The sequence below is a fragment of the Ascaphus truei genome, chromosome 5 (genome assembly GCF_040206685.1).
Source record: "Ascaphus truei isolate aAscTru1 chromosome 5, aAscTru1.hap1, whole genome shotgun sequence".
Classification (NCBI taxonomy): Eukaryota; Metazoa; Chordata; class Amphibia; order Anura; family Ascaphidae; genus Ascaphus; species Ascaphus truei.
This window is the reverse complement of record NC_134487.1, coordinates 130626347-130640678: the sequence shown is the minus strand read 5'-3', so window position 1 is coordinate 130640678 and position 14332 is coordinate 130626347. Positions and strand designations below refer to the sequence as shown.

At 47.1% G+C, this 14332-nt stretch overlaps 1 protein-coding gene across 3 annotated transcripts in view; it reads right to left on the bottom strand.

Annotated features, from left to right (window-relative positions):
* UNC5A (unc-5 netrin receptor A) overlaps positions 1–14332 on the bottom strand; it is a 173178-nt gene that overhangs the window by 23841 nt on the left and 135005 nt on the right. Inside the window, exons 4-7 of one of the 3 annotated variants that reach the window (XM_075600795.1) lie at positions 6697–6800; positions 3017–3197; positions 2595–2762; positions 1379–1543 (exon numbers count right to left, since the gene is read on the bottom strand). In XM_075600795.1, coding sequence (XP_075456910.1) covers positions 1379–1543; positions 2595–2762; positions 3017–3197; positions 6697–6800 — 618 coding nt within the window. The remainder of the gene's footprint in view (positions 1–1378; positions 1544–2594; positions 2763–3016; positions 3198–6696; positions 6801–14332) is intronic. The other 2 variants (XM_075600796.1, XM_075600797.1) reach the window with 2 other exon arrangements.

Here is a 14332-nt window from a genome sequence, read left to right as displayed (position 1 = left end):
GAATGGAAGTGTAGCTCATTTGTCATGCACCCCTTCTCCAACAATTAACAGTTGTGTATGTTCACGTGTGCATATTTAATACACATCGGGGGGATGTACTAATGTACCATTTGTCCTGAAAATAATATAGTCAGCTAAGCATTGTGTACAGTATGTGCAGCAAACCCATTTGCAGCAGGTGTACGGGATTTTCAAATTAAAACAATGATGCTTTTAATGTTAATATTTATGGAAATGATGTACGTTTGTAGCAAAACTGCTTTTGAACACAATGCTACAATGACACAACGAGAGCCACACCAGGTGATAGAGCCTTGTGTACCTGGATACATACTACATTAGAATTTAAAATGTTCACAGGCATGATTACAGCTGCATGAAAAAGAAAAAAGTATTAGCTCATAGGATAATCAACATTTCCCTCTCCAGGGGGATCTTAATCAGGATTAGATTTACAGGGGGCAATTCATCTCTGAAACTCGTTTAACTCTTTCAATGCAGCAGAAGTCAGGTCTGCGGTGAAGCGGTGTACTGTGCTTGTGTTGAAAATAGGTGACAGATTATTACTGGTAGTACTGTAACGGGCTCCTGTGTGCGTCATACAAAAATGTTCTGAGTTACTAGAAAGAAAGATTTCATGGTAATGAGATGTGTGTTGTTAAATACAAAAAAAAAAAACACGGTGTGAATGCAAAAAGCACATTAACAAGTCACATCTGCTGCAGACGGTTAGCTAAAGGGGCTTAATGCAACTCAGAGCTGGCCAAGTTTTCAGTCACTATGAAAAGGGAAACAAATTACCTTCTAAGACACAGAATTGGGCACGTTATTATATTAGTGTATGTGCCCATGATAACGTGTATGTGCCCATGATAACGACATTCCATAAATTGCAAGGTTGAAGGAAGAAGCTTTATATATTGATGCCGGGAAGTGCAAGGAATAAGCATCTCTAAATATTTTCCCTTCAATATAGAGTCCTGGTAAGTGGATGCTAATTAAAGTTTCTTTGATGTAAAACTGGTGCTCTGCTGGTACAAAAAAGTCACCATATGTACTGTATTAAAGAAGTAGAAAACCATTGCTTCAAATGGATGTTGTCCCTTGCTAACTATGGTGATGTTTTTTGCACTAGTATGAAGACTTTGATAAATACCCCTGGCCACCCCAGAGACTGAAGCCACCGCTATGCCTCAGTCTTAGGACCTTATTATTCAAGCCTTGAAGTTGCCATTCCCGTGCTCAGAGTTTTCTAGCTGCATTCATTTGAATGGCGCTGAAATCTTCCCAAGACATGGGAAGAGCGCTTCACAGCATATTGAATAGTGGCCTTCGCATCAAGCTCCCTGCATCAGTGTCCCAGAGAGGCAACACTCACTGTGCATGCAGAGTTCACTGGTGCAGTTGCGGGTCTCAGTGTCAGGTCCCTGGCACTGCTGGCCCCCATTCCTGGGAGGAGGCTGGGTACAATCCCTGCTTCTCCAGTGGGTGCAGTCTGAAGCACAAGCAGACCAGTAGCTCCACTCTGCCCATCCTCCGCTCACTGTATCCGCAGCCCACCGGCAAAAAGACAAGCAGAGACAGTCTGAGCACTACAAGACCATCCCATCAACTTAAACAAATACAATCTTCTACCCGTAATGACTACAATCCATCTGCTACGTCATCCTGCTCTTCTCTCACTTTATGATACAGGGCTATCTGACTTCTGTATAAAATGCATGGCTAGTTCTCTCTGCTTGTTTCCTACTAGAAAATCTGCCAATAATATGCACTGCTATCTCTCCCTTTCTGTGACTATACAGTGCAGTTACTGTGTCTCTCGCTCTGCTATTCTCTTATAAGAAGAAGAACAGGTGCTTCTCACTCTGGTCTGTTTTTACTACACGATGCATAGTTAAAGTACAAGTCCCACTGCATGTTTTCTTTTTTTTATTAAAGATTTCTCCATAAAACAGTAGGATGTGTGTTTTCACCTCTAGTTTTCTCCCTATTCACTGACTTTTTAAACTGTGTATTGTATTCCTAAAATATGAGCCAGAAACACTAAATGAACATGGCTGCTAAGATCTTTTCACAGTAACATTAGTAGAACTCAAAGGACATTATCTGAGAAGTTTAACATAAGACATTTTGTTTATAAGATCCATTGTAGTCTTCATGGAAAACAATAAAAAGCAGGAATCGACATGTGAACCCTCTACTGCAGGTTTGGGACCTTTTTACATAAAATGTAAATAAAATGAAAAACGGCTAGAAAAAAAAATAAGATTTGTAATCTGCTTTAATGGAGCTCACTTTCAAAATAGGTCATATTAGGTAAAACTGCACCATTAATGCTGAGCTTCTTTCATTAAGCAGGTCTATTATCTCACTGTGCAAAGCTCAGCTATCTCTCAGCATATTCTTAGTATGGCTGGGTATGTCTGCATAGCTATCTCTAATTAATTTCTCTCTCCCTATCGCTTGCACCAGACTCCCTGTTTCAGACTTTCAAAAATCATACAGTGAAATAAGTGTGGTTTGTAACATGTGGTTTGGTATAAAGGGAGACATGTTATGTGGGAATAGGAAATCTGGGCAGAGAATGGTACCCGGGCAAAGGGTTGTGCAGGCAGTTTTCTGGATGTTCTGTCCCTCGCAGGAGGACCCTCCATTCAGGGGTGTAGGGTTGGTGCAGCTTCGACTCCTTTTCTGCCACCCCCTACCACAGGTCGTACTGCAGGGAGACCAGTCAGTCCAGGATGACCATCCTCCGTTTACTGGGGGAGCGGGAAAACATTGAGTGTTTTCCCGCGGGAAAACATTGAGCTACTGGCTTACTCCTGTAAGCAAGTAGCTCCCATGATCAGCTCTAGTCATTACATACATGGTCACTGTCAGTCAGTCGGTTAGTGCCAGTCCCTTTATTTATGGTAAGTGCATGTTATCATGCATATGGTTAGTTACTCCATTGGTCAGTACCAGCATAGTTTTTGTGCAAGTCACTATACATGTGATTCATGTCAACTCTTACCATACACGGTGATGGCTGCGGAGTTACTCCTCCGTCTGGCCACAATATTTTTGGCTACACAGGTGTAGTTTCCAGTATCAGCTAGGCGAGCCTGTTTCAAAAGCAGGCTGTGATCTGAACCAATGTGAAGGTTAGAGTCCAGATCAGGGTCCAAAATATCCTCATTCTTCAGCCATTCCACCTTAGATGTCAGGGAGACAGAAGGAGGAAATGAAAACATTCAGATGGGAGTCAAAGAGTGAGAATAAAAGGTTAAGAAGTGCTGTACAATTGGGAGAATTAAGCACTATATTTGAAATGCTATCTCTATGTACTATGCACAACTACAGTATATTTCTGTCATCTCTCTTTATGCTATGGCCATTCAACTTGTATCTTGAATTGAGGGACAAATTCGGGCTGCTTAGGACCTCTGAGTGGCGAGAGAACCATCTGCTCCTGCTAATTTCCCTAGACTTGTTAAAGTAGCTAAGTACATTATTTTACATCGAAACTAACTTTTAACCGAAGGTAATGAAAATATGGAAATAGGAAAAATCCTCTGATTCTTTTACTGATTCATGCTATCCAATAAGGTCCCTTTGAAAATTCAACAGCACTGCCCTTTGTTATAACACACACATATACATACAGGCATAACCCCGCTTTAAGGACACTCACTTTAAGTACACTCGCGAGTAAGTACATATCGCCCAATAGGCAAACGGCAGCTCACGCATGCGCCTGTCAGCACGTCCTGAATAGCAATGCCGGCTCCCTACTTGTACCGAAGCTGTGCGCAAGCGGGGAGACTGTAGAGCCTGTTACACATGCGTTATTTACATCAGTTATGCACGTATATGACGATTGCAGTACAGTACATGCATCAATAAGTGGGGAAAAGGGAGTGCTTCGCTTTAAGTACATTTTCGCTTTACATACATGCTCCGGTCCCATTGCGTACGTTAATGCGGGGTATGCCTGTATATACATACATACAGGGCCGCCAACAGCGGGGGACAAAGGGCACTGGCGTCCCGGACCTCGTGGGTCAGGGGGGCCCGGCTGCTCAGGCCCCCTGCGCGGCCGGGCGCCAGTTTAAAAAAAAAAAAAACCTCTGCGGCGCCGGGTCTCACTATTGGCAGCGCTGGAAATAGGGTGGGTTAAGGCTTCCGGCGCGCCGGCGTGAGAGGGAGGCCCGGCGCACGCGGGAGCAGCATTGGGTGACAGGTGCAGTGTGGCCGGCGACAACTGCTGTTACCAGCTGCCGGGCCCCTGCTACCTCCTCCTCCTCCCCCACCCCCCCGCCGCCACCACGCTACCCCCCTCCCCATCGGGCCATCCCGACATCCCCCCTCGCAGCATCGGGCCAACATCGGCCCCACCCCCGCAGCACACACGTGGCGTGCCTGCAGCGGGGCCGACGGTAACTGCTGTGACCAGCCGCCGGGCCCCACGCTGTACCGCCACCCCCCGCAGCCGCCGGATACCCCCCCACAGCCACCGGACACCCCTCGCAGCCGCCGGACACCCCCCCGCAGCCGCGGGACACCCCCGTAATGGCCTCCCCCCAGCATCGCCCCCCCAGCACCACCGCCACCACCCGCAGGCACCGGCACGACGCGCCCCCCTTCCCTGCAGGTAAGTCTGATTTTATTATATATATATATATGTATATGTATTGTGGTATTTTTTATATGTATTGGGGGTGTTGGGGTATTTGTTATATGGATTGGGGGGGCTTGGGGTATTTGTTATATGGATTGGGGGGGGCTTGGGGTATTTGTTATATGGATTGGGGGGCTTGGGGTATTTGTTATATGGATTGGGGGGCTTGGGGTATTTGTTATATGGATTTGGGATATATATATATATATTGGGTGGGTGGTGTTTTTGTATGCATTTGGGGGGGGGAGGTTGTATATACTTGGGAGGTGGGGATTTTTTTTTAAAGTATTTGGGGGTGGAAATTTTTTGGTATATACAGTATCTTGTGGGGGGAATTGTGTGTGGGGGGGCGGAATGAGTGAGCGTGAAGTAATTGACGGAGGGAGAGGAGAGGGGGTGAGTGAGGAAAAGGGGCGAGCAAGATTGAGAAGCAGGGGAGAGAAATACATGCGAGGCGGGAGCGTGAGATGGGGCGAGACGGAAGGAAGAGAAATACATGGGATGGGGGCGGGGGAAAGAGAGGGGGCTCGTGAGGTGTGAAATGGGGGGGGGGTGGCGGGGTTCTATACCGCCGACACGGGGGGGGCCTGCTTAAAATGTTTGTCCCGGGCCCCCCGATTTCTGTTGGCGGCCCTGCATACATACATACATATATATATAAAAGAAATTCACATGTCTTAGATAGGTCTGCAACCCTGCCTTTCACCACTATCACCTAGCATACAGTGCTTCCACTGCAGCAAAGGATTCTGGGAAATGACATGCAAATGAGCACACAATGTGTCACCTGAAATCCATTTTTACATGGAACCCTTATAAGCACATGCTCTGCTATTCACACAGCTTTTAAGCACAGCATGGGATTAGATGCAAAGCCAGCCAAACCACTCACAGACAGCTGTTTTGACCTTGGGTCTCATCAGTGTGAGGTTGGCAATTTGCAAGGCTGGGTAGGTTTACCATACACATTAGAAGTTATGGTGGGTGAAAAAGATGACAAAACATCCACCATTAGCATATAGCCAATGTAGCCGGGTCCCCCAGTCCCTCCCTTACCTCCGATGTGGGAGCGGAGCAGGGGGAGGCTACAGTGGTGCTGCGGGCAGTGCAGGGAGCGCTCCGGAGGCTCCGCGGCGCATCCGGTTAGCTGGGGCTGCCATTTTGATACTCACGCATGCGCGATTGGAAGGGTGCGCATGCCCAGTGCCCGATATAGCTGCGGTGGCCATTGCCAGGCTCTGCAACAGGGAACTACAGTCCCCAGCATCCTTTGGGGCTCCCGATCACCTGGGCAGCAACAGCCAATAGGGCTGTAGAGGCAGGAGAAGGGCCAAGAGATACATTTTGCGCGCTTGGCACCACGCTTCAGTCGGGAAGGATGAGGCAGTGTCTCAGATGCCAATGGCCCTGGAACTAGGCCCAGAGTCCCCCCAGGTCCCAGCTAGGCCCAGACTCCCCAAAGATTGTGGTTGCTTCAGGGAAGGCCCCTAGATGGGGACGCGTCCCCGTCATTGTATAGTGTCAAGGACACAGTGAAGACGCAACGCAGTGACTTGCGGCCTGTGGTCTGGTACCAGATCCCTTGCTACAGTGGAAGCACTGTATGCTCGGTGATAATGGTGAAAGGCAGGGTTGCAGACCTGTCTAAGACAAGTGATATTCTTTATTGGCTGTATGCTAACGGTGGAGGTTTGTTGCTGTTTATGAAAGAAGAGTAAAGTCCCATTGGAAGCAACAGTATTTTCTGTGGGGGTTTTTTTGTGCACAATTATGTCCTAGCTTTGCTGGTGGAGTGAACAACCATCAATGTGTCTGTCTGTGCCAGTTTGCTGTTATATTTCACTGCAGGTTATACGTCAATGATGATAACACACAACCCTCGCTCTGGGATCTATTCACTATACAAGATACATATCCCGGCAGCTGGTTTTCACTCTCCCCTTTCTCTGGCATGTGGCTTGACGCCCAGCTACCGTTGTGTAAAAGGGATCAGAGCAGGGGATAATGTTTGGTGACATTTTGCTGGCACTCACCTCTGCAGGAGGAATCCCCTCGGGGGGGTGACACAGCAGCAGCACCTCCTGATCCAAGGACACTTCCCGCGACACTGGCTCCTGCTCGAAATTCTTTCTCAGGTCTGAGAAAAGGACAAACCCCCCGCAGCAAACATAAAAACGGAAGGAGGGAGAGAGCAAGAAATGGAAAGAAGCTGAATTAGAAGGGCACGCACACAGGGGGCTGTTTATGCTGCTGCAGTTTTGCACAGCAAAGACTTGATAAATCCATAAACCCCACAGATGCTCAAAGAGGAAGTCTGAGAGACAGCGAGCGAGCCCAGGGGGTTTATTTACAGTAACAAAGTCTCTTGACTGTGACAATGCAGCTGCAACAATATGGCACAAGATTTATGGGGGAAAAGAAAATCCAATAATTTTCACAATTTTTTGTTTGTTTGCCCCATTTTGCAGACTTTAATGATTAACACAAAATGAGAGAGGCAAGAGGTTGCCTAGTGGTTAGAGCGGATAAAGCACTGGCTCCTTGAAGACCCAGTACAAGCACCATGTAACACCTGTAATGAAATTGACATTGTAAACTCCCCTGGACAGAAATTATCCCTGTCTGCATTATCCTGCTATGTGCTGCATACTCTGTCAGCTCTGTATAAGCACCCATTACTATGAGACAGTGATAGACAGTGACAGAGGATGATGTATGCATATTCTCGGAGTGCCTCCCCTCCCCACGGACTGCACAGGTCTAAAATAAACTAGATTTCACATACATTTAGCCCGTGTTCATCTATATTTTTGTTTCTCCTTGCTGTGTCCCTGCTGACTGCACATGCACACATGACTGGATTACTAGTGACAGCCATTGACACACAGTGTAGGTTCCCCCATAGCAGTGCTTTATTGGCACCCCATGGCAAGCCGCACAAGCTCAGCCATAACTTGGGCCACCTCCTGGCTCACCCGTCCACTCTTGTTTGTTGTTAGTGCTCTAAAAGGAGCCTGACAAGCATCTTCTGGAGGACACGATATGCTAGCTGGAAGTTACAGTACTGCTGGGAGAGCACAGAAACCAGGCACAGGTACCATCAGCAGCCCGTACCACACATGCACGGCCTTAATCCTGTGCTGCTGAGAAAAGTTGCATCAAGGCAGTAAGCCTGGCTGGGATTTGGGTCTGTATATTAGACTGGGGCCATGGTACTGCAGACCTGAGAGAACAGACTGCCTTCAGGCAGTGTTCCCGTCAGTTCAAACTGATTTCTTGGCGCGACAGGCCGGTCACGTGAGCGGTTCGCCCAATGAGGGCGAACCAGCTCTTTGACGTCACTGGCAGTCCCTAAACGCGCCCACAGATGGCGCGTGTACCATGGCCGAAAAAACGCACCCGCTTCAAGCGGGTGACGTCACGGCCGCGCACACATCCGCACGGGCGAAGGCACCTTGGCCCCAGCCTTCGAAGAAAAACATGCAACTGCACAGACACAGCTCAAGTGACACATAGTTGCAGTGCAGCGACATGGAATAACAACGGATCAGCATAGCACAGCGTAACATGGGGCAAGTGTGATGATGCTTTTTCGGGAGAATGTAGAAGACAACTACAGTATATAAATCTGTAGGCAAAATATTGCATGCACTGGCAATGAAGTTGGATGCAATGTGGCGATCCCATGCCACCTTTAAAAATGAATGAAATTGTGAAATTAAACATGTAAATAATGTAATGATCATGGCAGTCATAAAACAGATTGGATCAAAGGCTCGGGTAATCAGAAAGGTTTTATGGGTAGCTTTACCTTAATATAAAACACAGAACCAATAGGGCACTGGCAGAATTAGATTATTAGTGTAGCATGGCTGGTCCAGGCTGCCTCTCTACCCTCTGTCACGTAAGTCCTTTGTAACTACAGGCTGTGGCAGGCAATCCTGTGGGCATTGACCCCCCCCCCCCTCATGCCACTCTCTGAGTGACAGAAGTGGTGGTGAGTCAGAGTATGCGTATAGCCAATCATGGTACAGATCTTGAGCCCTCCCCTTCTGAACTCTCAGAGAGGAAATGCCAAATTGGAGAGAGTTCTCTTCCACTCCTCCTTGGGAGAGGGGGTACGTTCTGCTCCCACCCTCTGGGGTGAGGAGGCAAGAGATTATAAATCTCAATACTACCTGAGAGCCCAGCACCATCCAGAGGCCTGGGGTCCTCTGTCACTATATGCATCCGCTGTATAACATCTGCAGTGACTGCCAATAAAGCCCCTTTGCTTTTATATACCTCTGCCTGAGTCTACAGTCTATTGGGCAGGGGTGTACAATTCGTCTGCTTTAGTGGGGACAGTCTCTGGGAATCCTTGAGCCCACTGAAGCTGGAGGCGCTGACAGCATGGGAAAGCCTGTCCTGGTCCCCACTACAACGCGGACCACTCAGCTCTCCTGGACCCTCACAGGTATGCAAGCACCATAAACATCTGTAGTAGCAGCAACATCTTCCAGAGAGGGGGGGGGAACATGTGCTACATTAGTATTAGGTACTGGAAGAAAGGGTCTGGAGATGCCGTGGCCCCCTCCTCTCTATTTTCCAGGCGGTCAAGTGGTGAAGTCACTTGCAGTGTCTATCCATAGCTGCTATTTTCCACCAAATGCACACAGCAAATAAGTTTGCCGCCAGGTATACCAAGTGTGAGCTACTCCTATAATCACAGCTGGACACTTTGCCGGGCTCCAAAGGCACCCCCCCCATTTCCCATGGCGGACCTAGTACTTAAAGGAGCAATTCACATGCATCTTTATTAAAAAATTAACATAGGTTGAAGCAGAGGATCTCCGGAGCTCCCTAAATTCAGCTCCGGCGATTTCCTGAGATACAGACCTGCAAAGGGGATGCCAGTATCTCGGCAAAGTTTAAAGATCCCGTGTCACGCTGGCCAATAGGAAGCCGAACCTGACGACATTACGGCTTCCTATTGGTCCGCAGGGTGCGGGAGCTTTGAAACTCAGCCATTACATAATTCCTGCTAGCCGAGTGGTGTGGTTACCAGCACCCCCTACGGAGGTAAGCACCTCCGGAAGCAGGGGTCCCCGGAGCTCTAATTAAGGGGATTCAGCTCCGGAGACCCCCGGGTTCATTCCTTTGTTAATTTTTTTTTTTTTTTTTAATTGCCTGCTTGCATTGACGCTTTAATGTGATGCCAGAGTGCAGGTCCTTGTCCCTGTGGAAATACAGATCCAACTTGTAGCTGGTACATGGGGCAAGTATAGTAGCTGGTACTCAGCTCAGCCATCATAGTTTGATGATGATATTCACCGGGGTTAAGTACTACAACTTTCTATTTGCAAAGAAAAACATCTTCATTTTAATAAAAACTGGAGCACTTCAAAGCTGACAGATTTTTGGTGCAAATAAAAGACAAAAAGAATGTGGTACAGGGGCGCGGAATTTGATGTATCTCATTATAATATGTGATAATATGGGTGTCGTATAACTCCTCATATCTTTCCTATACAGTGGTGGTTAACTACAGGCTTTTCTCTATCTGCAGATGTAGCCGACGTTATTGCACCAGCTCGCACACTCCCGTGGGTGAAATAGTGCGTTAGCCCCATCCCCCTTCCGCTTGCGGCTGATTTAAGATAATGGTTAGCTCTCCCACTGATGCGTTCAGTAGGCCACATATGGACCTTCTACCGCAGCCGATCCGCCATTGGAACCTCCACCGCCGGACTCTTCTAGGAGAAGTTAAGTTTTAGTGGTTAGGGTAAAGGGTTAACTTTAGGAGATTTAGCGGTTTGGACAGGGGGTTCATTTTAGGGGTTTTAATGGTTAGGGTAAGGATTATCTTTAGTGGTTTTAGTGGTTAGGGTAAGGATTATCTTTAGGGGTTTTAGTGGTCAGGGTAAGGATTATCTTTAGGGGTTTTAGTGGTTAGGGTAAGGATTATCTTTAGGGGTTTTAGTGGTTAGGGTAAGGATGATCTTTAGGGGTTTTAGTGGTTAGGGTAAGGATTATCTTTAGGGGTTTTAGTGGTTAGGGTAAGGATTATTTTTAGGGGTTTTAGTGGTCAGGGTAGGGGTTATCTTTAGGGGTTTTAGTGATTAGGGTAAGGGGGTTTACGTTGTATAAGGGGTTTAAGCTTTTAGGAGTTTTTAGGGTAAGGGTTAAGCTTAGGCACTTACCTTAGTGGCTAAGCGGCTGGCGGCAACAGATCCCACGACAGGGTGAGTCACGGCCGAGCACCGGAGGTCATTTGGTCACGGCAAAACGGCCGCGGGCAAATGTCCTACAGACCATCCGCAGCAACACCCCAGCGATTACAATAACATCTGCTACATCTGCATCTATCTACACCTACAGTACATTCATATAAAAGTAGCATATTTGCAAATAGATTGTATTGTATGTTGACTATTTAATGGAAGGGCAAACTGCTTGTCTTTTGATATTCAATGTTTGAAAACATAGTATTTTTTTATTCCTGATATTAGACCTATCATCCCCCCGTCTCTGTGCTGGTACATGGTCAATAACCATGTGAAGTATGGGTATGTCAATGTCCCATGACTGAGGTAGGCCCGATTGGCCCCCACTGTGGAACAAAGACAACAGACAGGAACTGTAGGAATAAGGCCACAGCTTTTATTGATAGTAAAACACAGATTATGACTTAACCCCAGACTAGCCCGTACCATGTTGAGAGCCCCCGGTGTTGCTGTGGCTCATGCCCCCCCCCCCCCCCGCTGCTCTCTGCTGACCCACACAGCACCGTAAAGCCTCACCCCTAAGGCTGCGGTCCCAGTCATCACTGTGACACGCGCGCCCGGCGGGGGCGGCGCAATGCACATCGCTAACCGCGATCTGCGTTCTGAGGGGAGAGAGGGAGATTGCGATGGGAGGGGGAGTGGTCGAGAGTTTGCTCTCCGTCGCAAGTTCTACACTCAATATCATTGAGTTTTAAAAAACCTTGCAGTACGGCGCGGCTGCACCTTCAGCGTGAAGGTGAGTACTGGGCCCAGCCCCATTGAGGGGCGGTGCTTGAATGCCCAGCGCATGCCGAGGCGTGCGCTGTGGCAGTCACTGGGACCGCAGCCTAATGGTATGCGCTTCCACCACCAGCGGCACTATATGGGCTGAACAACAATTACTAACCGGGCATTATGCCCAACTTTATATTTATTCGTCCAGTCTGCATACTGAAACAATTGCCACCAGCAAGGGCATTTAACACCTTAAACTGGCCTGGCTGACCCCACCACTGAGCAGTTTTCCAACCTTCTTGTGCGCTCAAATTACGTGACTTACATTTTTTCTGTGGCCTCATTACTTTTTTTCTCTCCTCGCAGTGATTGGTTTCTCACGTCGTTATGAAAATATCGGATAGCAGATCAAACATCGGGACCTATGAACAGGATCCCGAAAATACTGCAACAAAAACACCTGAACAGCAGCACTGCAGAATCCTTATTGCAGCACTGCATTAGCCGCGATAGCATAGCCTCTGCGTTTAACGGTGTCACCGCCCATTGCAGCAACCTTCACCTACTGGTCCACAGAGGGCAGGGCCATGGGGTCTCCTTAAACATCTGAATGCCTCGTGCCCCCCTGCCGCATAATGCGCACTTGTGTCTACATTTACATGCTGGACCCCGCGTGCACTGGCTATCATTGGCTCACCGGTGTATAACTGACTACCGGCCCGCCTATGCACGAGGGATGGGCCCTCTAGCATCATTAACTACAACCACAAGTTCATGTCCTTGTGATCCCACTGTACTTGCTTGCACACGGTCATCTGCTCGGACAAAAACTGCTCATCATAAGCCCACCAATCCAAGCCCCCCCACATGGTGTCTAAACACTTAAAAAGGGACAAACATTTCTGGGGCTCTTTCTCCCCAATTATGCTAGCTAAAACCAATTGCCAAATGTTTTCGGCAACGCTTCACCTTGTTTATCAGATCCCCTGTCCCTTCGTCTATCACGCCTATACCTTTCCTCCTTGAAACCCGGAAGTAGAGACAATATGTCAATGAACTCCTCATGCCAAATCTTCTCCTTTACCGTGACTGGGAGGTGCATACCCAATGGGCTTGCTACACACATGTACACCTCCCTAAATGCCCTATGGGGGCCTGACCTACGCCCCCTGCACTAGTCACACCCAGCTGATCCGGTGACATAACCCTAACCCCCATCAGTGTGCTTATACTGGGGACTGCCTGCATTAAATTACGCGTCACTCTGTCATTTCGCCTCGACTGTGCCGCTAGCTGGAGACACGCCAAGCATTCTGGTGACAATGGTGTTTTCCATTCATATGGTGAAACGTTCAGTTTTAGGTGCAGTTGGGGAATCGTTGTTGACTTTATTGCCAGCTTTTAGGGAACAAATTCTCTTGATGCTGTACCAAATCTCTCTGACATCATAGAAAAGTTCTATAACTCGCATTACCACGCTTCAATTTGTAGGAGTGCTATTGTTTGGTCAGAGAACTCTAGAAGCATGTTACGGTCTACAGGTTTATGAAAGAGAAGGTGCCCAGGCCATCAGTTGTCTTGAAAACTGTAACGTCCAGAAAGTAAATAGATGAGTTGTGCCCCGTCAAAGTAAATTTGATAGGGGTTTGGAGGTTGTTGAGTGTATGAGTGTATTGACCCAAGAGATAACTGTCGGGTGTCCCATGACATATCAAGAAAATATCATCGATGTAGCAGATATACTATAGAACAATACACAGTAGATGGGGCAAATGTTTGTAATTGGATCCATATGAATGCATAAAAAAGTTAGCGTATGTCAGTGTCATGTTATTTCCCATGGAAGTTCCAGCTAGCTGTAGATAAAAGGATTTTTCAAAGTGTATTTTTGGTAGATTGTAAAGAATAAGACAAATAATATAATCTTGCTGTAGGAAGAATATTGTAGTTTCAAAAATCCGTGAATGTGAGAGTCAGTGAGCCGTGTGTCAATTTCTTTCTACTAGATGTATCTAGGTTCAAGTATATTAGTTCGTAAGTGAATAAATCCTGCAGTTGGGATGAAATGTCCTTTTGGTAATCAGTTATTTTGGATAACTATAATTTCGCAGTGTAGATATTATTGTTATTAATATTAGATAGGGTATTTAAGGAATTGATTCCCCCTGGCTGAGATTATACAAGGGGCGTTGAATATTGTCTTCTAATTCGGCATGCAGACAAATGTCTGAATGAATTCGTTTAATGGTGTGCTCTCCAGTCTAAAATTGACGTACATTTTTGAGGCTTCAATGTATTTTAAACAAACCAACTGGCCATGTGATTGGGTTATGGTGTGTGGTAGGCACGAAAGATAACCCTTTAATTGGAGCACAGAGTACTTGGCAGGGGAGAGCATAACTAGATAAATTGAATACTGGTTCAATGGGAGCCTGGGTGGCCATCTCTATCTTATATCTCGGCCTTCCCCTCTTGGAGTGTCTCTAGCCATCTGAGAGTCTTTTGGAACAAGAAGTTACCTAGAAAAGGTTTTGGACTGTTGGGTGGTAAAGCGGGGCCGTAGCCTTAGGTTTTGTAGTTAGAACTAAGAAAACGGACTTGCAAATTCAAATGTACAGTACAGCTCAACCCCCTTATAACGCTGTGCTTGGGGTCCAAAGAATCACATCGCGCTATAAGCAGATCGCGT